Source organism: Mesocricetus auratus, unplaced genomic scaffold, assembly GCF_017639785.1.
Source record: "Mesocricetus auratus isolate SY011 unplaced genomic scaffold, BCM_Maur_2.0 Super-Scaffold_100019, whole genome shotgun sequence".
NCBI lineage: Eukaryota > Metazoa > Chordata > Mammalia > Rodentia > Cricetidae > Mesocricetus > Mesocricetus auratus.
The window spans coordinates 113,530-136,630 of NW_024429200.1; the positions used below are offsets into that span (position 1 = coordinate 113,530).

General features: G+C 42.3%; 1 protein-coding gene across 1 annotated transcript in view; it reads right to left on the minus strand.

Annotated features, from left to right (window-relative positions):
- Positions 1-3,098: 3,098 nt before the first annotated feature.
- Mgam (maltase-glucoamylase) overlaps positions 3,099-23,101 on the minus strand; it is a 109,533-nt gene continuing 89,530 nt past the window's right edge. Inside the window, exons 76-93 of the mRNA XM_040728546.1 lie at positions 22,698-22,823; positions 21,357-21,485; positions 21,000-21,110; positions 20,644-20,706; positions 19,247-19,381; positions 18,735-18,819; positions 17,636-17,774; positions 16,443-16,576; positions 16,270-16,304; positions 16,064-16,180; positions 15,521-15,669; positions 15,018-15,102; positions 13,750-13,806; positions 11,350-11,474; positions 10,018-10,106; positions 8,927-8,970; positions 8,286-8,456; positions 3,099-3,873 (exon numbers count right to left, since the gene is read on the minus strand). Coding sequence (XP_040584480.1) covers positions 3,799-3,873; positions 8,286-8,456; positions 8,927-8,970; positions 10,018-10,106; positions 11,350-11,474; positions 13,750-13,806; positions 15,018-15,102; positions 15,521-15,669; positions 16,064-16,180; positions 16,270-16,304; positions 16,443-16,576; positions 17,636-17,774; positions 18,735-18,819; positions 19,247-19,381; positions 20,644-20,706; positions 21,000-21,110; positions 21,357-21,485; positions 22,698-22,823 — 1,869 coding nt within the window. The 3' untranslated portion in view covers positions 3,099-3,798. The remainder of the gene's footprint in view (positions 3,874-8,285; positions 8,457-8,926; positions 8,971-10,017; positions 10,107-11,349; positions 11,475-13,749; positions 13,807-15,017; positions 15,103-15,520; positions 15,670-16,063; positions 16,181-16,269; positions 16,305-16,442; positions 16,577-17,635; positions 17,775-18,734; positions 18,820-19,246; positions 19,382-20,643; positions 20,707-20,999; positions 21,111-21,356; positions 21,486-22,697; positions 22,824-23,101) is intronic.

The window sequence follows — 23,101 nt, forward strand, 5'->3', positions numbered from 1 at the left end:
ACATACCTAAACATAATAAAAGCTATATACAGAAAACCAATAGCCAAAATCAAACTAAATGGAGAGACACTCAAGGCAATTCCTCTATAATCAGGATCAAGAAAATACTGTCAACTCTCTCTATACCTCTTCAATATTGTACTTGAAGTTCTAGCTAGAGCAATAAGACAACAAAAGGAGATCAAGGGGATACAAATTGGAAAGGAAGAGATCAAACTTTCACTGTTTGCAGATGATATAATAGTTTACATAAACCATCCAAAAAACTTTACCAGGAAACTCCTACAACTGCTAAATACCTTCAACAAAGTGGCAGGATACAAGATCAACTCAAAAAAATCAATAGCCCTACTATAAGAGGGCTTAGAAAGAAATCAGAGAAACATCACCCTTTACAATTGTCACAAACAACATAAAATACCTTGGAATAATGTTAACTAAACAAGTGAAAGACCTGTATCGCAAGAACTTTGAGTCTTTAAAGAATGAAATAAAAGAAGACACTAGAAAATGGAAGGATCGCCTATGCTCTTGGATAGGTAGTATCAATGTAGTAAAAATGGCAATCTTGCCAAAAGCAATCTACAGACTCAATTCAGTCCCCATCAAAATCCCAGCACATTTCTTCACAGACCTTGAAAGAACACTTCTCAACTTTATATGGAAAAACAAAAGGCCCAGGATAGCCAAAACAACACTGTTCAACAAAGCAACGTCCAGAGGCATCACCATCCCTGACTTCAAGCTCCACTAAAGAGCTATCGTCCTGAAAACAGCTTGGTATTTACACAAAAATAGACAGGAAGACCAATGGAATCAAATTGAACACCCTGATATTAACCAGTACAAGTACGAACACCTAATCTTTGACAAAGAAGCTAAAATTATACAATTTGTTGAAGAAAGCATCTTCAACAAATGGTGCTGGCATAACTGGATGCTGGCATGTAGAAGACTGCAGGTAGATCCATGTATATTGCCATGCACAAAACTTAAGTCCAAATGGATCAAAGACCTCAACATAAATCCAGCCACACTAAACCTCTTAGAAGAGAAAGAGGGAAGTACCCTTGAACGAATTGGTACAGGAGACTGCTTCTTGAACCAGTAGCACAGACACTGAGATCGACAACTAATAAATGGGACCTCCTAAAACTGAGAAGCTTCTGTAAGGCAAAGGACACAGTCAACAAGACAAAAAGGCAGCCCACAGAATGGGAGAAGATATTCACTAACCCCACATCTGACAGAGGTCTGATCTCCAAAATTTACAAAGAACTCAAGAAGCAAGTCTCCAAAACACTAAAGGATTCAATTAAAAAGTGGGGTATAGAACTAAATAGAGAATTCTCAATAGAGGAGTCTAAAATGGCTGAGATACACTTAAGAAAGTGTTCAACATCCTTAGCCATTAGGGAAATGCAAATCAAAACAACTCTGAGATATCATCTTACTCCTGTCAGAATGGCTAAAATCAAAACACCAATGACAATTTATGCTGGAGAGGATGTGGTGAAAGGGGAACACTTCTCCACTGCTGGTGGGAGTGCCAACTTGTACAGCCACTTTGGAAATCAGTATGGAGATTCCTCAGGAAAATGGGACTCAGTCTATCATAAGACCCAGCAATTCTACTCTTAGGCATATACCCAAACGATGCACATTCATACAACAAGGATGTCTGTTCCACTATGTTCATAGCGACATTATTTGTAATAGCCAGATCCTGGAAGCAACCTAGATACACCACAACTGAAGAGTGGATAGAGAAAATGTGGTACATTTACACAGTAGAGGACTATTCAGCGGAAAAAAAACAAAGGAATCTTGAAGTTTGCAGGCAAATGAATGGCACTAGAAGAAACCATCCTGAATGAGGTAACCGTCACAAAAAGAGAAACATGGCATGTACTCACTCATTCATATATGGATTTTAGACACAGGTCAGGGGAGTGCCAATCTACAATCCCACTGCCAAACCTTCATCCAGTGGCTGATGGAAGCAGAGGCAGACACCCACAGCTAAACACTGAACTGAACTCCTGGAACCCAGTGACAGAGAGGGAGGAGTGATGAGTGAAGGGGTCAAGACCATGCTGGTGAAACCCACAGAAACAGTTGACCTGAACAAGTGGGAGCTCTTGGACCCCAGACTGATGACTGGGAGGCCAGAATGGGACTGATCCAGATCCCTTGAATGTGGGTGTCAATGAGGAGGCCTAGGTAATATTTATCCCTGGAATACAAATGAACTTTGGGTGCCCTTCCCACAATGAGGGATGCTCTCATGTCCTGGACTCTTGGGGGAGGGCCTAGGCCCTGCCCTGGATGAATGACAGAGTCTGGAGACCCCCCATGGAGGGCATCACCCTCCCTGGGGTAAGGTGTGGGGATTGGGTAGGGGGTTGGGGATACAAGGGGGGTAGGGGAGGGAGAGGGAGCTGGGATTGGCATGTGAAGCAAGCTTACTTCTAATTTAAATAAAAATAAAAAGGGAAAATGTGAGGAAGTATGCATACCCAACTGAAATATTTCATTTTCAAAAAATACTAAACATCCCTATTGGACATTCTGCGTAATTTTTTATTTTAGTTTTTCATTACTATTTATTATTTTTTAAGGGATCCTATTTGCCATGGCATACATTTAGCAGTCAGAGGACAACCTTGTGGAGTCTTTTTACTCCTTCCACTTTTATGGTTTCCAAAGATTGAATTCAGATTATCAGGCTTGTGTGGCAAGAGCTTTCATCTACTGAGTCATCTTGACAGCCTAGCTTCATATTTCTTCATACACATTTTATCTAGTGTTTAATTTTGTTTTTTTTTATTTTTATTGTTGTTGTTGTTGTTTTCTGTCAGAATTGATATTGTACCAGATACAGAAACTACTATGATTCTTAAGCAATACCTAAAGCTTGTGGGACAGTCATTACAGAGATGTTGGGGAATGTGCCTGACTAGAAACCATATTCCATCCATTCCTGTACTGGACTGCAGGCACTCCAATGCCACCAGGACCAGGACTCTTCTGAACTCCAGGAAACCCAGCCCCTCTGTGAGGTTCCCACAAACAAACATCACAACATTGAGAATCTCTTGTAGATTCACCTGCTTTATTTTTCTGTGGCATATAAATCATGCATGCTTGTATGGACTGTGGTTATGTACATGAGATATGGTCAAGAAATAAGATTTATATACTTCAAAGCTCACTTCTATGAAAACATCTCATTTTGTACACCCAACTCCTTCCTTCATCTCTACCTACTTAAATCTCCTTGACACCACCGTCACCTCCCTTTCTCCTCCCCACAAGGCTACTTCTTAGAATGACTATTACTCTTCCTGTGCCTAACAGTGCCTCACATCTTTCCTGCGTTCTTTTTCTTCCTCCTCTATCATACTCCCAGCATAGTGTCCTCTTCTCCCTATACCAACTTGCAGAAGTTCCTTCTGCATGATTCTTAAGGTTCTGCTTAGCTGCAGACAGGGGCTGCCATCTTTAGGAAAACACTGGAATCCCTTACACACTAACACACACACGAACACACACTTCAACATGGATCTATTTCATCTTCACATCTTCAATGAATTTCATATAATGAATCACATATACCATATTAATTACATACATAAAGTGACCCAGCGATATTATCTTTGGGAGCCATATACATACATAAGAAATTCACAAAATACTCTAGCCACATTGGGAATGAAGCAATTGATGATACACAATAAGTATATAACTATGAAGTATAAGTAGTTCAAATCTGGTGTAGTATCCTGCTCTGAAAATTTATGAAGCGTTCCATGTCATTGAGTCAAAACGATGCAAGCTGATTCTATTGGCGGTCACATCAACTTTTAGTATCTGTTGGAACAAACAACAAGAAATATATTGAGATTTGTTGTCTAGATTTTCCTGTACACAAACGAACAGGGTCTAAGCCACTGAGCCACATGGCCTTAATGACAACTACTGTTTTATTGTCAGGTGTGGGTGGTGTTTCCCAATCCTTGGAGTAGAATGATTATTCTGTGACAGGAATGGGCCCTCAAAGATTCAGTTTAGAACCACTGAGAACAAGTGCACAGGCAAACTGAAATTCCATATTCTGCTGTCTCCTCAAAGCACCCACCCATTGCCTGGGAAGTCTAATGTTCCTGCTTCTTATGGGTAAACATTTTTGAGAGGCTTTATCAGTAACCAAGCTTTAACCGTTCATAAATCAGTTCACAACAGAAAAGGGAAAAGTCCTTTAAGAGACCTTTTTAAAGGTGGTTGACAAGAAAACCGTAGTATAGACGGGCAGTGATGGCGCAAGCCTTTAATCCCAGCACTCGGGAGGCAGAGGCAGGCGGATCTCTGTGAGTTCGAGGCCAGCCTGTTCTACAAGAGCGAGTTCCAGGACAGCCTCCAAAAAAAAAAAGAAAAAGAAAAAGAAAAAGAAAAAGAAAAAGAAAAAGAAAAAGAAAAAAGAAAACAATAGTATAAGGAGACATTTTAAAATTATAAAACTGAAGAAAAACTTTTTCCTCAGGCCTAGAAATCAGAAAGCATTCATATTTAGTACCCGCACACAAAGACACACACACACACACACACACACACACACACACACACACAGAAAGAGAGAGAGAGACAGAGACAGACAGAGAGAGACAGAGAGACAGAGAGAGAATCATAGGAAGAAGTGTTTCCATTTGCCACAGTGTGACAGATGTTGGTACTGAAATACTAGGTGAATCCCAAGGTTCTAATCTGAACTTTGACAGGATGAGAGCATGCTTGTAATGAACAATTCTAAAATTATTTCAAGCTGGACACACATCACAGCATGATTGCTGTTGTCTACAAAAGCAGAAATATCATTGCTAACACTGTATTGTGAATAGATAGACTGCAAACCATCCAAAGAGCAATTCAGAAAAGAACAAGTTACAAGATCAAGCATAAACTGGGTTAGAAAAGTGTCTGATATGTGTTTAGTGACTTGAGACAAAACTTGAGACAAAAGAGCAAGACTATTTTTTCATTCTTGAGATCTGTTCCTTTTACTCTCTGAAGAGAGTAACTACATCAAAAATATTTTTAAATAGGCATTTTATCATATCTAAGAGCGTTAGGTTTTAGCATTTGATTTCATAATTTATTTTATTTGCAACGTCAGCTGCAGACAGTCTGAAGATAGCATTTTGTGTGGCCGCATATTTGTATTGAGACTCAATCCATACACTGCCTGCACAGCATTCACAAAGCCTTGGATTTGATCCCTAGTATTTTTAAGAAATGTTGAATCAGAGCATCCTTGGTAGGAAGGAAGAACTGTCTTAACTGATTTTAAATAACACTATATTAAGGCACAAAATAATAAGAATATCCCAGGACAAATAGATAAAACATAGCAATAAACATTGCATATTAGTTAATGTATTATATTATATTACCATGTGTATTTTTTACGCAGCTATTTCTTTTATTGAAATGAAGTTACATGGGAGCCAAAAGTCACATCCGTTTACTCTACACTGCATCCCTATTCTCACTCTGTCACTGTGTCTCTATCCTGCGCCCTGTACATTTATACACCCAGTATCTTATTCCTAGAGTGCGCTGTCTTCCATCTCTGGGTGGATTTTTCAAACTATAACATATAGACCTCCTCTTAGACTCCATGTAAACTGGTAGAACATGTCAGTGTCAACTTAAAGACTTTGAGGTGTACCTATAAATCAGTATTCTGCTTTTCCAGGATGTACCATTTGTATTTTTGAGCCTTAAAAGCTATGCTTCTGGTACCTCCTCTGAAGAGAATGTCATCTATCCTACAATGTTCCTATAAGGATCAAGTGAGAACAGGTGATGAGTACTCAGACATGTCCTAGGTGTGGTTTTCAGTAACGCTACTAGTATTTTTTCTAAATCATGTAACAGGCACCACAGTTGTGTTTTAAACATAGTTAATCTTTATGACAGTACTTACTAGTTGGTGGCTACATCCTACTTACTATGATCAGTAATGTGCAATTCATAAAAATCAGCCCTGAAACTCAGGTCTCAGGTATATTAAACCTCAAGGCATCTAAGTGGTTTTAAGTCCATTTCTTTAATAAGTATTCTGATGTTTTATATTATGGCACTTTCCTCTTATACATGCTTTTTTTGAGATAATTGCCCATGAATTAGTTTTTTTTTCAAAAGTGTAGACTGTACGCTTTCATGGAGATAGAAAGTGCTACTCATGTTACCTGAAGAGAAAAGTAATCATCAGTTTCACCTAACTATGAACATCACTAGCTATAATAATGCCCTGCCTGTCAAGATATGCTCACTAGTGCAATAATGACATTAACGTCATAGGAGTGAATAACCACTTTAAAAAATTAAGGCCCCACTCTGTGATAGGGGATCTATACCTGACACTGTCAATGAGGTCAAGAAACTGTGGTTAGATAGGTCATGAGACCTCAGGGAAAACCTGCTATTATTCTCCACCTGCACATAGCAATGAGAGGACTCCTAATGACCTTTTACTATATTAATAGATCAGTGCTTCAATCAGTCCTCATCAGAAAAACTTCTTGAAGGAGAGAGCAATAAACACAGATACCCGCAGCTGATAATTGAGCAGAGATTAAGAGACTTCCAAGTGTTCAGTCCTAAATGGGATGACTGTATCACACCCCTCCATTCAAGGTGCAGGCGTCTATTTGGAACAGGTGGGCAGAAAGGTGTTAAGAACCCAAAGTGGAAAGTGAGTTTTAGGAAACCGTGTGTGCTGGCTAGTTTTGACACAAAATAAAGTTACCTATGAGGATGGAACTTCAGTCAAGAATGTATCTCCACCAAATTGGCCTCTGGATAAATCCATGGAACATTTTCTTGATTAATGACTAACGGAAGAGGATCCAGCCTGTTATAGGCAGTGCCACACCTTGGTAGGTGCTTGTAAGTCGCATGAAAGAGTGGACTGAGTTAGCCAGGAGGAGCAAAGCCAGTTCCTGCCTTGAGTTCCTTCCTTCCCTCTATGATGGAGTATGATCTGAGAGTTGTGTACCGAAATAAACCGTTTCCTAATCGGGTTTCTTTCTGTCATTGTGTTTTCTCACAGCAATAGAAACCCTAACTAAGACACTGTGGGACAGGTGTGTATGAACTCACAGCCATGGCAACAACATGCACGAGATCATGTTAAGCCAGGCAAAATGTCTCAGTGCAGAGAAGAAAGGGTAGGCATGAAGTCCCATGCCTAGCTGAGGAGCTATCGGCATTTGGTTACTACAGGGAGAGGAAAAGTCGGGTTTTTGAAATGATGAGACCTTGGGTGTATTCCCATACTCCAGGCCAGGCTCAATGCCCAGTAGTTGGCCAACACAAACTAGACTCAATGGGTTAAAAAAAGAGTGAAAAAAAAAGAGCATGAAGTTGGATGTTTAAGGAGATATAGTAGAATGTGGGAGGAATTAGGGCAAGGGATGAACATGAACATTAATAAAATGTTAAGTTCACCATGCTCCAATGAAAGGCCACATGTGCAAGAAAATACAGTAAGCACACGTTGAGATAGATAGATACACACACACACACACACACACACAGAACCCAAAAGTTGGGTGGTGAAGGTTGGATAGATCTGGGAGAAGTTGGGGGAAGAGGTTCATAGTATGAAACTCTCAAAGAACCAATTAAAAAGTGATACTAATCTCCAACTCATGGGGCTGAGGAATTTTAAATACATATTTACATTCAAATATGCCTTGATACAGAGTAATTGTGTATCTCTATCCAACATTGTTCCTCTGTAGTATCATTTAAAATACCAAAATGTTGAGATAAAACTCTATGGGTATGGGAGTTTCCAGGAGCTTCCCATACATTTAAAGGGGAAAAAATGAATGAGAACAAAGCATTGTTTCATTGTTTTGTCTTTCTTGTTGCCCCTCCTCCATGGCACTCTGGGTAGTACACCAACTCTTTTTACGGTAGTTGATAGTGCCTGACATTTGACAAAATACAGTAGTTCAGGAGGTTTGAGAATTTGGTTTCTGAGACAGAGTGAGAGCCCGGTATCACTTTGGCTTTCAGACAGGAGGGTAGATATAGAATGTAAGCAGCCAGATTTTCAACTCCAAACGATAAGCCCTGGATTTCGCTTTTTCTCCACACTGCCCACAGCTGACACTGAACACAGAGGCTGTCCTGGGGGTTGGGGGGGTGGACGATTGCACAAAGCATTCCAGGGTTGGGAAATAGCATTGGGCTTTCCAGTAGATGCCACAAACCTGGGTTTCGGGGTTGTACTCGGAGGGAACCAGTTCATTCTTGCCGTTCCAAAGGATCCTCACATTGTTAGTGGAAACAGAGCCTAATCCCCAGATTTCAATGTAGCCTAGGTACAAAGGAGCTGTACCAGCGACGAAATTGTTAAATTTTTCATGTCTCCTCAATGTATTCTGTCAAATTGAAAATAAAACAGAAAGAAACAAATATCAAAATTAGCTGAGTTTTGTTCTCAACTTTTGTTTTAGGGATAAATGTAAATGACAAAATGAGATGACCTGAGTCAACAGCTTATGTTCTCAGATAGTAAAAACCATGGCCTCAGCACCCTGTCCTATCCACTCTGCAGGGGCTGCCACCAGCCAGGTCTCTAGGACACCGTGAACTCTGTAAGTTACAAGTCTCAAGTACCAAGAAATGTATATTCTACACATGGAAAGGTCACAGCACGTGCAGAGTATTTAAAGGCAGCATAGGAAGGAGGGTTAGATTACACAGACAGATTATCCACCTATGAGATGGGACACTGAACACAGTTACTGCTGAGACACAGACAGGTTCAATCTGGGAACACAGGAATACAAACGCAGAACCCGTCAGGACAGCAGAACCCCTTCTCCCTTCACGTGCCAGTCACACTTACCTCGCTGACAGAAAAGCTGGCCAAGTAGTAACTTTTTGTGATATCTGCAAAACACGCAAAGGGGCAGATGTGAGCTGGGCCTCGGTGACAAACTTCTAGTTGCTGATCTGTCTTAGCTGAGACTTGGGGTAATTTTCGTTTCATTTTTCTCCATTACAATGAGTTCAATTTTGCAGTGGAAGTTCTCTCTATGGAAATCAGCCAGGGACTCTACACCGTCCCCAAATGGATACAAATATCAGGATTGAGTGTGTAGATGCACTTGTCCGATAGCTACCTCATATAAAAACCACCTAACCGCACCTTAAGTCCCTTTCTCTCATAGTCAAATAGTCCCAGCATCTCCCCAGTAACCTCAGAATTCCAGATTCTTTTCTATTAGAAGCACACACCCACCCATGCAAGTACACTGACTGCTGCCTTGCTTTATCTTGAGTGGTAATGGGTGGTTTTAATGTGATCTCCAGAAAACTTAACACACACACACACACACACACACACACACACACACACACACACACCAAACTTCTGGGAAAGCATGGTGTTTGGCAGTGTGGCGTGTGTGTGTGTAAGAGGCGGCTTGCTGAGTGACCAGCTCCTCTCGGCGCTCCCTCTGCCTTTCCAGAGCTGACCTCTCTCTCTCATTTAATCCCCACTCCTACTGGAAACGCTGGCTTCTTCTAGAACTGTGCTACCCACAGCAGAAGACACCACAGAAATTAGCTATGTAAATTTAAATGAATACAAATTAAATAAAATAGCTCCTCGGATGCCCTTGTGACATTTTGAGTATTCGTTGGAACCTGTGCCTATAGCTGTGTGGAGCAGGAGATGCTCTTTGTGGCTACAAGTTCTGCTGTGTGGCAAAGAGTCCTAGTGTCATCCTCCTCCTAAGAGGTTGCCAGTTCCCGTAAACTCCTGATGGAAAGTCCCTCACATCAGCATCACATGTAGCATTGTCTTGCTCAGACAACTAATCAGATAGTTGGGAAATACAAATAAATCTCATGGAAGTTTATCTCAGCCAAAAGGCAGGAATTTATGATAATCAAGAACCTCACCCATGGGAATCCCAGCCAGCCCCAACTCACCAATGCTTTCTCCATCATCCCAGAAGAGCCATCCCTCAGCAAGTCCCTCTTCATCCAAGGCAACCTTGAGGCCCATAAATTTCTGACGGCTGTGGTGGGAAAGCAGAGAGGCATTAGCTAAAAACTCAGTGACAGCCACAAGCCAGCAGGTTTCACAGAAACAAAGGAGGAAAATGAAGTGCCTCCTTAGGTTTAGAGTAGGTTGTCATATTGAAAAAAAAGTTCTGAGAACCAGCTCTGTATGCATCCAGAAAAAGTTGGACTACTCTATGCCCTAAGTGAATGACTCTGTATGTATGCAGAGAAGGCTGGACCACTGCACATCCTAAGTGAATGACTCTGTATGTATGCAGAGAAGGCTGGACCACTGCACATCCTAAGTGAATGACTCTGTGTGTATGCAGAGAAGGCTGGACCACTGCACATCCTAAGTGAATGACTCTGTGTGTATGCAGAGAAGGCTGGACCACTGCACATCCTAAGTGAATGACTCTGTGTGTATGCAGAGAAGGCTGGACCACTGCACATCCTAAGTGAATGACTTCAAAGCATCAAGGGGGAATTTTCCAGTAAGCCTCTTAAATTAAAAGCACACAACTGGATCCCTTCTTTCCCCTTTCCTAAGGATGTAAACTTTCGTAACCCATTGCCTAAAACACACAGAGGACAAATGGGGAAGTCTTGAGGCACTGTTTCAGGCCCACAGAGACTGCCATCCTCTTCCTGGGCCTGTGACTCAGAGAGTCACATAACTAATAAAGCCTCCACTTCATCATGTGTGGAATGGAGATGGTGGTGATACTCAACTCAAATGATTTTGTTTCTCTTTGATAGAGAAAAACAGAAAATCGTGCAACAAAGTTCTTAATGCTGACATAGCCCTAGGTATGCAGCAAGCATTTGCTTGATGTTAGTGATTGATGACTGACATATGAACTTATGTCAAGGGCTTTTAAATATTTTCAGGGTAAAGCAACCTCAGGTATCAGTTGCCACGTGGTTAAATTTTTCCAGCAATTGTTTATTTTTGAGGAAAAAATGAAAGGTTCCAAAAATATGAATTCATATGACTACCCCCATTTTAACCTCTATTGTAAACGTCACTCCCTGCACCTGAAATTTCACACACTTCAATCTAAAACAACTGCTGAAAAATGTTTCAGAGTCCATGGCGTTTAAAAGGGTCAGATGCAAGAATGCAAAAACAAACCAGGGGGAAATGTCTTCAGACTTCAGAGTGATGCTGAGTGGATGAGGAGCCTTCGCCACACATGACTAAGCTCATTACTATGCAAGGCAGAACCCCAGCTCCCCCCACCCAGCCCCATTCACCTCAATTTGGTGTTCACGGCAGGCTCCTGCCAGGGCAGGATGTAGCCCCCACGGATGTGAAGATTGATGTGCTCAAGAGGGGCCTCTAAGGTCTTCCATTCTCCCCTGGCGTTAATATCTACGCCCTGTGTGGAGAAGAGAGAGGAGGATGGCAGAGGTGTGCCTATCCCTGAGCACGGTATTTAGCAGACACCCCAGCGGCTTCCTTTGCTGTCTCCTGGTCCCGACCATTCAACACATGACACCTGTACATGCTGCATTCACCTGCTCCATAGAAAGCACCCGAAAGGCTTATGTATGTGTCTTTATCCTTGAAATCTGTCCTCTTTGAAATCTTTGTCTTGCCTCGTGTGGCATCTTTAACTTCCTCATGTGGGGAATTTTTTGTTTATTTATTTATTTATTTGTAATCCTTATCTTGCCTCATGTGAAGTTCATCTGGTTTCATATATGAGGGCTGTATTCTGACTTGAGTCATAAATACCCAATCATTCCGTATTTTCTCAACTATGACAGGGCTTCTTAGTGTTGGTACCATTGATGGTTTGGGTCAAGTGATTATTTGTTGTGAAGATATGATGTGCTTTGTGCCCTGCTTGGGCTGGTTCAGTCCTTTTAGGCAAGCTGATGATCCTCTGCTCCAAGAAGGTCACACTGCTATCAAATTGTGTGGGGGGAATTCAATTAGTGTAGCACATAGCATCCTAGAATCGGTGGACTCACGCAATCCCCCTGCCACAGCCTACCTACAAGCTAGGGCTGCAGGCCTGGCCATGGCACTCAGCAGTCTGGTTCTGTCCTTTTCTGATGTTAAGCAGCACTGTTTCTGCCCACTAGCGGACAGTAGCACCCTATCTCCAGACTCCACAGTGTGCTCCCAAAAAAGGTTTGAAAGGCAAATATTAGCTTATCATTGCATTGCTAATCCTACATGGAAAAGCACCCACGATTCCAACACCCAGAACTCAGCAGAGAGTTTTACACCTGGGCAAGGCTAGGACACCAACGAAGATACCTAGGGTGCAGACTTTAAGGAGATCCACACTCTCAAGTCCAAGCAGAGGCAGGACCGTCCTCCGTAACCTCGGTACCCTGACCGTCTCCCTACTTAGCTCCAGTGTAATCCCTGGCAGATTCAAAAGGACTGTTAAAGTACTGGCCAATCAGCATGCAAACTCAAGACCATGCAGAGGTCACGTGAGGGAAATAGCTGCTCTCTCCATCACGTGAGGGAAATAGCTGCTCTCTCCATCACCTGAGGGAAACAGCTGCTCTCTCCATCACGTGAGGGAAATAGCTGCTCTCTCCATCCAGGGCCCTGCTGCATGACTGAAATCACACAGCTGACTGTTAGTGAATTTCCAGACTTAAGAGAAGTCAGCCTGCACCCAAGAAGAGGGAAATGACTCAGTGCTCCTGGGACAGAATAGCTCCTTTGTCTTTGTTCTGTTTTCAACCAGATCCTTGCAACGTCCTTGGATGAGAGAGGCTAGCGCGCAGCTCTGCTTCCGGCCTTCCTTCCTGCTTTTGCTTTCCTCAGAAAGACGGAAGGGGTGGGCTACTCCGGAAAGCAAGGATGCCCCTTCCCTTTAATTCCTCCCCAAGAATTAAGCTCTGTTTCATGTGTGTCCTTCAGCAGGTCACCTCTAAAGGGTCTTCTCAAGACCTTTCTCTCCCAGCTTGCCTTCTGTGATCACTATGGCCCAGACATATGCAACAGAGCCGCTGTGATTGCCTTTATAAGTGAGCATGTGCTGTTTGCATACATATTTGAGGGTTCATTTATTGAGTAATTATAGGGAGGATCTGTTTCTGAGTATCTATACCAGCAGTTCACAACCTGTGGGTCACGACCCCTTTGGGGGCATCAATCAACCCTTTCACATGGGTCACCTAAGACCATCAGAAAACACAGATATTTATATTAGGATTTATAGCAGTAGAGAAATTACTATTATGCAGCAACAAAAATAATTTCATGGTTGGGGTTGACCACGACACGAGGAACTATATTAAAGGGCTGAAGCCTTAGGAAGGGTGAGAACTGTTGATCTATACTATGGAAGCAGATAATTAATAAATAGACAGCAGCAAGGTTTCTATGCTAGAGGCAAGAACTAGTTTATGTCACACTACAAGAGGTGTACACAGTGAAGACACGCAGAAAGATAAAATTCACATGTAAAACACACGCAGTGAGCCAGGCATGGATTGAGAGGCTTGCCACTTCATCTCTAGGGTCACCCCACTGGAAGATGAGAAAACAGACACCACAGGAAATAAATGGCTTGTGCAGGACAAGTGCACACGGTTTCCAGGGCTGTTGGTGTGAGATCTGTCTGATGCAATGACTTTGTAATCTGCTGTTTGTCGGGCTACGCAAACATTTAGAAAACTTACTGTGTAGTAGTCATACCAGCGGGCTCTAGGGAAATACGCATCTACAGTTGTGGCATTCTGAAATTAAACACAAACAAGGTGTCTGTAATGAAACTGTTGTCTAGGACAGAGGAGCCAATGCATGCAGAAAAGAAGCTACAAGTATAGTGATAGTCTTGAATCTTACTACCCTGAGATCAGCAGCAACTGGGAAGCCACTTCCTCCTACTCGTTTTAACGGGAAAATTTCCTAATCAGTTGCCCCCATAAAACCCTTTGGAATGGGCGACTTGAATCACCCTTTCCTTACAAAAACACTCTAGTTCATTTCTAGAGATACAAACAGCCCTGTTTGGCTATGGGGCATAAGAAAAATTTCTAGATATAGTAAGATGTGAGGAATATTAAATAGCTGGTCTTAAATCAGAAACCCAATCACTTGCAAAGGGAGTTTTTTTAAAAAAGGAAAAGGAGCGAGACTTTAGCTGTTTACAGAGACCCTTGCATAAGGAAGCAAAGAGCTATCCAGTAGCGGCGAGTTGACCACACTGCCGCAAAGCAGTTGGCTCAACAAACTTAGTTTTAATGGTGAGAGGATAGACGGTTTGCAAGGACTTCCTTTGCTGTACTCTCTACCTGACCATGATGCCCCTTATACTGCTAAATAAGGGAGGCTTATATCTTCAAATATAACACACGGTTACTTATCCTCTTCACTGTGCTATGGAGCAGAACTGTTAGGATAACTGTAGAGAGAGATAATCTGAGGGCAGCCACCTTAAGTGGTTAATTTTGCTGAGAAAGTTAATAGAATTTAGGGCTGGTTCCACACGGCTCCCAGAAAAATTGGTGCGACAGGGTTGGGTGAAGAGAAAAGTATTTGCTACAGTTTTGCCCGTGACTGGGAAGAAAGAATTTTCTATCTGTCTCCACCTTGACTATAGCAGCAGGGCAATGCAAAGAAAAGATGAACACGTGTGAGGAAACGCTCTCTTGAGGATTTAGCTTTGAGTCCAAGTAATCAGAATCTAGAGGTAGAGATATCTACTAAAAGAGGATATGGTGCTCTGGCCCCAGGGTATCATGGGTAGCCTGGCTTTACCTCAATTGCCAGTAGAAATTTTAATGTTTCTTGACCCTATTGCAAGAAGGAAATTTTAAAAAGAAAAAAAAAAAGGTGGAATGAGAGATATCTCAGGATCCCCAACAAACACACAGGCCTTCTCCTCTCCATGTTTATCCTGTCTAACAGCTGGGGTCCTCCTACCCTCCGAGGTCTCCATACTCACAGGCTCCAGCACAGGGCTGACCAGGAAGGCTGGACCCAGCAGAAACTGTTTGTCTATACTCCAGGTCTCCCGGTCTGACACAAACCTGAAACGGGAAATTGACGAGTCACAACCAGTCACAAGGAGGACCCAGCACAAGGCCATGAAGAAATCCTCAAGTCTGAACCCAAGCCAGAAATGCAGCTGAATCCTGCAACATCTTTATTCTCTCTAGTATGATCATGTCATATAGACCACACTTCCTAAAAGTCACTTCTCTCAAACTTCACAAGGTGTTTAGGCATGTGGGCTCTATAAAATACCTCCATTCTCTTCGAACATAGCACACTGTAAATATAAGGATGACCACTATCCCTAAAATTCCCCCCTTGGAATACCTACTTTAATGATAATAATGCAAATAGGACTGATATATGTGATGTGAAAGAATTGTTACATCTACTCCCACTCTGCAGGTTGAATGAGTTATCCATGGGTCAAGCGGATTCCAGCTGGACACTCACTCGTGGAGGAGAGGTCGCACCACTGTGCTGCCCTCCACGTGGGCCTTGTACATCAAGGTGTAGAGATATGGCAACAGGGTGTATCTGGTCTCTAGCACACTTCTGGAAATGTCCTCAAAGGCTTTATCCCAGGACACAGGGTCTTGTCTCTAAAGCAACAGAAGAAAAGTGTTCAAAGTCCACCAGAGACAACTAAGGACTTCAAGGTCATCAAAGGCCTATTTGAACCACATGTCACACATCTAACATACCATTAACTTTAGAAAATGATGAATGGGATGAATAGGACTCCTAGAATATTCTTAATGGACTGGTAAATATCAACAAATTTCTACCAGAAAAAAATTGCAAGGCATTCTTCATGAAATACAGTGTAAAATATTCCCTAAGCAAAGCCATCAAAATAACATGGAAGACTATGATTCATAGGATGAGGATTAATGTCTTTGCAGTCTCCTAGGGAACACAGGCAGCAGGATTGCCCTCAGACACTGAGGTGGCATTTCCAGTGACATAATATAGATGAGGAAGCTGACATCCTACCCTGGTCCCAATGGTGTTGTGGTTCCTGGAGAAGGGGTAAAAGGCTCCCAGCTGCATCCAGCGAAGGCACATCTCATACTCAGCATCTTGAAAGAACCCACAGATGTCTGACCCGGTCTGAAACAACAAGGAACCAGTGAGCTCTTGGTGCTTTCTGGGAGATGCTGACACCTTCCTAGGGAGGAGGATCACACAAGAGCACTTACATAGGAGATGCCAAAGAGACTGAACTCCATCATGCCTGAAAGGAGAGACGAAGCAGGGTGAGGACAGGCACACATTCTCTCCCTCTACCTCTCCCTCTTCCTTCCCCATCACCCAAGATCCTGTTTCCCACTCCACCCAGAGCCAGCAGAGGCCCCTGGGCACAACCACACACCAATGATGGATTTCCCCAGCTGGTCCCAGGCAGCCGTGTTGTCTCCCAGCCAGTGTCCTGCCCAGCGTCCAGAAGAGGGGAACGTGGAGCGCGTGATGACGATCCCTCTCTCTCCTGTCACCTCCTGAACAGCTCTGGTTGGGGAAACAAAAACATACATTAAAAGAAGAGCAGACAAGGAAAGCAATAGTTTTTCCTCCAAACCCTTTTATGGTGGCAAACGTTTGCTACATCTGGAGGAATCTGCAAATCTGATTTGTGAGGATTCTGCTGGCTGACTGACAGGGACAATAGCAGAGGACACAGTTTTCATGCCTTTTCAACCCTAAAAAAATCATTATGTGATGAACCCCCAGCTTGTCACCAATGGTAGGCCTACAATAAAGGTTATTAGTTATTTACTCAACACTTGATTTTCTGTATATGAGGAGGAAAAATAGTAAAGTTTCCCATAAAATAATTATGCTATGTTGTTATTCACTAAAAGAACCCATCCAACAATGTGAAATGCACTCTCACCCTGAACTCTTGGGGGAGGGTCTAGGCCCTACCCTGGATGAAATGACAGACTATGGACACCCCCATGGAGGGCCTCACCCTCCCTGGGGAAATGAGGGGATATGGGGGGGTGGGGGAGGGCACAAGAGGAAGGGAGGGAAATGGAGAGGGACCTGGAACTGACTTGTGAAGCAACCTTGTTTCTAATCTAAATTTAAATTTAAAAATAAAAAATAAAATTAAAAAAGAACCACCAACTATCTTATGATAGTGACCATAATAATTAAGAAACAAAAGCAATAGAATAGCAGACATATAAAGAGACTTTCCAATTCTGAAATAAAGGAGGGAAATTTCAACCCTCCTTTCCCTGTTTGTCTCTAACTCAAGTGACTTCTAACTGTCACACTTGCTACTCTGTGTGATGATCCAGTATCCCCAGATGAGTGTGTCCTCACAAGCACTATTTTCCCTGATGCAGTGGCACATTATTTAAATCTTGCTTCCAATTATAATCACTGTGTGTGGTCACATGCTCATAGAATGTGTGCTTAATAAATTATAATTTCTACAAAGTTATAGTTAGATGACATTTCAGCCCTTAGGATGGAGAATGAATGACAAATCAGGGAATAAACCCAACACTGACTTTCCCTACAGGTGCCACCGACAGGAGAAGGGAGAGGATCACTCACTCGTAGGTGGGTCTGGTCTGGGACCACCCATACAGGTTATGCACATCATAGTGCCGCACCCGGGAGCCATCTGGAAGGATCTGCTCACTCTCCATGCACAGAGTCTTGCTGCTCAGGCCCCTGTCCCTGGCTTCCACATCTGAGGAAAAGAACACAAACTCAGTGAAGATCAGCCTTGATTCTTAGTTGCTGACCTCTTTTTAGAAGATATCAAGACAAACATCCTCTGCCTGGGTCCCACTCTACTTCCCAGGAGCATAAGAACAAGAGTCTTCTCAGAATAGTAAGGTGACTATAGGCATTTTCAGTATCAAATTCACTAACGAGAATGGAGGGGTGGGAGGAATACAGGTTGTCAAGCATGCACTATGGGGCAGGTCCTCATAAAAGCTTCCATAAAAAATTATAAAAGATGTGTGTGTGTGCGTGTGTGTGTATACGTGTGTGTGTGTGTGTGTGTGTGTGTGTGTGTGTGTGTGTGTCTGTGTAGGAGACAGGAGTTGCCTTCAGTCACCAGAAGGAGGCATCTAACACTTTGCTGCTGGAGTTCTCAGTGATTTTAGCCCCCTGCCATGAGTCCTCTGTTCAGATAACATTTTCACTCTTAACTACTGAACCAGCCTTCCAGTCCCCTAACTGCTTAATGTGTGAATTATTTTATACTTTTATTATATTTCTGTGAGTGGACAGTGTTGTCTGCCTCTTACACTTTAGAAAACTTAGATTTGGTAATGTCTCTGGGAGGTTACACGACTCAGAAAAGGCATAGTGTATGGAGCTAATCTATTAATGGGCATCACTCCAAATTCCACCAGCTCCACGAAACGGGGAAGCCACTTCATTGTACATATTGGCTCAAAAAGAAATTCTGTAAGTTATCACACCACAGACATTATCACAGTTCTGAAGAAATTCAAGAAATATTCTAATGTCTCCAGTTGGATATGATGTGCTATTGACTTAGGGCATATTAAACCAAGTTAATTGGGGGAAGTTAATTAGGAGGAGGTGCCCTTGGTGGTCACGGTAACCCCAGGGTGCTCAGCTCATCTTTCTTGCAGACACTGAACAACAAGTGAAGAGATCCCAAGGTCCTTACGTGGCATGTAGGGAGGATGGTTGAGGGTAGCATTTCTGCAGCCTGAAACTTCCCCATTCACAAAGCTGGAAGGTTCGTTCATATCCTACAAACAGCAATTGTGGCTTATTTTAGGGATATTTAAGTTCTGTCAATTCAGGAACAAAGAAATGGTCACGCATTCAGTATCTCAATCTCTTTCGGTGCTGCCCAGAGAGGACAATGAACTGCAGGGGAAGCATAGACTAGAAAGAACACCTACCCCCAACAGACAGACGACTCCATTTCTCCCTAGGGCAACCAATGCTCTAGGATTTCCCACTAACTGTTGTGGAGGTTTTACAACAGGAATTTCATGCAGGTTCTCACATACTAAGCAGGGACAATTCTAAGTATGATTGGATGACCCACACTTTGCAATATCTGAACTCCTTTGCTCATATTTTATCAACTGTCCACATGCTCAAAACAACACACACACACACAAACAGACCCATACCCATGCATACACAGACACATCCCTGCACACTTACAATCCACAGGCCATCAAACTTCAAGCTCTTTGTTGTATCCCGTGTGTTTGTGTGGAGTTCTTGAATCTCCTTCTTCCACCACGCAACAGTTGAATCCCGGAAAAAGTCTGGGAAGGCCACATAAGCTCGGTATTCCTGTCAAATAAAATCCATTTATCGTGACTGAATGAATATATTATACAGGAAGCAGGCATTTACTAAGCACTTACTTAATTCTACCTCCACAGTTGTGCAAAGTGATAGTCTGAATAGAGCTTTCTTGACTGAATAGAAAAATATTTAGAGCAAAGAATAAAGAGAACAAATAATACACATTCCCAGCACTTGGAAACCATTACATTGTATGGAATGGAGTGATCCTGGGCTTTGTGTTGTTAAGACCTAAATTTAAAACTTCTATGACAGAATATTGACTTGCCTGATTAATGCTTAAATCTGACAGGCTTTCTAGATCTCAGCTGTACTGTGTGACCGTGAATAGGACAGCTTCACCATCAGGTCAACCATCGCACGTGTCTGGTACACTAGGACTATCTTACACTTCCCAACCTCACATTCTGATACTGATGCAATTCCAGTCCCTCAACTATGATCATTATGTAAAGGAAGAATTAAAGGTCCAGCAAATATTGAAGTTCAAGGAAGGCAGCCTCCCAACCATGTGAACACTGCTCAAAGGTATACCAGAAAAACTCATTGAAAAATGAACAGGCTGCCTCAGTGCTTCAGATAATCATCTCAGCAAGAGGAGGGCCTGATGCTTCTCTTGACAGTTGTGACAACGAATTTATTCATCCAAGCAACAGATACAAATGGGATGAGAAAAAACTTAGCACTGGAATCTAGATTACTTGGTTCCATTAAATGCAAAAGCCTGTTCAGAGAAGAAAAAAATTAACTACATGTGACTACAGATAAAAATAAAAGCAAACTCTAGAGGCCCAATGAATGACAGAAGGGTGGTGCCAAAATAATGTGTGGATATGGAACAGCCTGTGTATGAACATAAATATACACAGAGAAAAAAGATGCTACAAATCAGGACAAAGACTGGAAACTGTTTTACAGGAAGAAATGACAGCATTCTTAGAGCCAGCATCCAATTGAGTTCACAGCCCTTAAGAACTGACAGCCTTGGAATTGAAATTGCCTTTGTGACATGGAAAACTATCACAAGACACTTGAGCACACTGAGTATTAAGCCCATGGCCAATTATGCTAACATCACACCTTGAAGGAAAACATTGCTACACATAAAATGAGTCTCAGAATGACAGGAGAAACATTGCTCCTAAGTGATTCTGACATGTGTCTGTCATAAGAGTAGACACATATAATTCCCTAGACATGACTGTCTCCTCCTGGCAAACACCCAACATCCACAAAGGTCCTTTTACCTTCACTTGACTGTCCCAGTCTAGAGAGCTGTTCACGTCAATACCAGGGTAATCAGGCCAGACCTGTGAAGAGAAAAGGTTTAACAGCAATGCCCTGAACAAGCTTTCCCACAAATAATTTCTTAGGAAACTAAAAGCAAAGGTTCTGGGACTAATAGTTGCCAGGTAGGACTGACTTAAAGAGAATGGATTCCAGAAAGCTCATAAGCATTTCAGCAGATATTTGCTGAAAAAAATTAAAAGAAAACTACAATATTAGAAATCAAACATAACAGGCACAAAATCTACAATCTTGAAGAGCACTAACTGTGGCTCTAACCCAGGGTGAGGATTCCTGGATCAACACCAGCTCATACCTTTCCCCAGACAATGTCACTACTATTGGGATATGTGATGAAAACATTTTCCTTCAGACCCAGGTCAAAGGCAGGATATGGCTCTGTCTCATTGCCAGAAATAGCTGGGTCCTGAAATCAGAGCACAAAGAGGTGTAAAATTAAGATAGAGGATGACAAAGAAGGTAGGGTACAAAAAATGAAGTCCCCAAATGCAATTTGCATTATAGAGAGTCCGTGATTCCCAAGAAATACACTTATATTAATTACATTTTTCTTTCCCTCTAGGAACTGGAAAGGGCAGATATTCTAGGGCAATCCCCACACAAGCCCACCTACTGTCCCAAGTGCAGCCTACACATTCACACAAGGACTAACCAGGATGAGGATGACTCGCATCCCGTCGTTCTTCATGCGATCGATCAGTTTTGGAAGCCCAGAGAACTTGGGGCTGAGGGTGAAGTCCAGCTGCCTCTCCATGTAGTCGATGTCTGAGTACTGCACGTCCTGGGAGGACACAGGAAAGTGTGGCTGCTGGGTGGAAGCTCAGACTCCAGCAGTTACCACACCTGTACGCAGCATTTAAACCGCTGCTTATGACACATTGTAGCCATGGATCTTGGGCTGATTGTTAAAAATTTCACTCAGAAACAGGAAAAAAACTATTTTAACATCAACAAGAAGTTTAAGATGGGTGGGCATCTTTAAGACTGTTGTAAAAAATAAAAACAGTGTAGGAAAAATGCTTTGACTTTCTCCATGAGTGTGTCCTGAACTCAGTGATGTGTATTTATGGAAAATAATGTCAAATATTCTGTCCTAATATGTTACAGATCGTAGGTCACCTATAAAAGATGAAAATCAAAACAGTCCTCCCTGTAGAGGACCAGTGTGGGAGATGGCCAAATGCAGCACTCCCAGTGAGATGCTCTGTTTCAACAGTGGTCCTCATCCTTGCTAATGCTGGGACCCTTAACACAGTTCTCATGATGTGGTGACCCCCAACCAAGACTGTTTCCCTTGATACTTCATAACTGTGTTTTCCTACTGTAATGGATAATAATATAAACACCTGTGTTTTCCAATGATCTTAGTGACCCCTGTGAATGGGCTGTTTGACTATCCCCAAAGATGTCTAACCCACAAACTGAGAACCAATAGGAAGTGCTTTGCACTAATGGAACACAGGACAATACATACAAGACAAACACAAACGGTCAGAACATGATTTCTCATTGTTGGACCTCTGGTTTTGAGTGAATGTGGCTGTGGCTGTTTGTGTATGTGATTCCACTATAAACGCAATACAGGATTCCAACATGGAACCAGTGAGAGGTTCAGGAAGCGTTGTGCTACGCCAGGACCAAGAAAGCAGTTCTCATAGGGAATTTGTTGGTTGAGTTTGGGTAAAGTTAGCTTAGCTAAGCAAAACTAATATGGAATGGTATTTTATTAACATGTCAGTAAGGACAGTATAGATAAATATGGTAAAGTCATTCAAGCAGCAGAGGAAAGTCTGATAAGAAGCTGTACTAGTACCCGGGAACCAGGCTTAGCTCCTCTTTGTAGTCTAAGACACCATTATCATGAGGGGTGATGGTCTCCCCCGAATCACTATGGATGGTCTAGGCTCAGTGTGACATGAAATGAGAAAGCACAGTGTATCGTTTAAAAACCACACTTAAATCTGACAAACAAATCCTCCACTGATGTACATACATAGGGGATCTGCTTAGCCGTCATGTCTTGAAACAAGTTGGCGATTTCAGTATCGTTCTCGTATCCATAGCGACACAGCTGGAATCCCAGGGACCAGTAAGGTACCATCACTGGCCGACCAATCAACTAGAAAACAAACAGAAAGTGTTAGTATTTTTAAGGAGAACCCGGATTGTACTTAAAGAAGGAGAATATTTGACTACCCCAAGTTAGACAACACAATGAACTCTAAGAAAGAAATTAGGGGGATAAAGACCTTTCTGCCCTAATGACACCTTGAGAAATCCCTTCTGGCATTCTAGAGTTTACTTTCGAGGACTTCTGAAAAATCTTGTCACACTCTTAACTTTTAAGTGAAGTCTACAGCAGTGGTTATGAGCACAAACACCTTAGGTAAAAGCCCT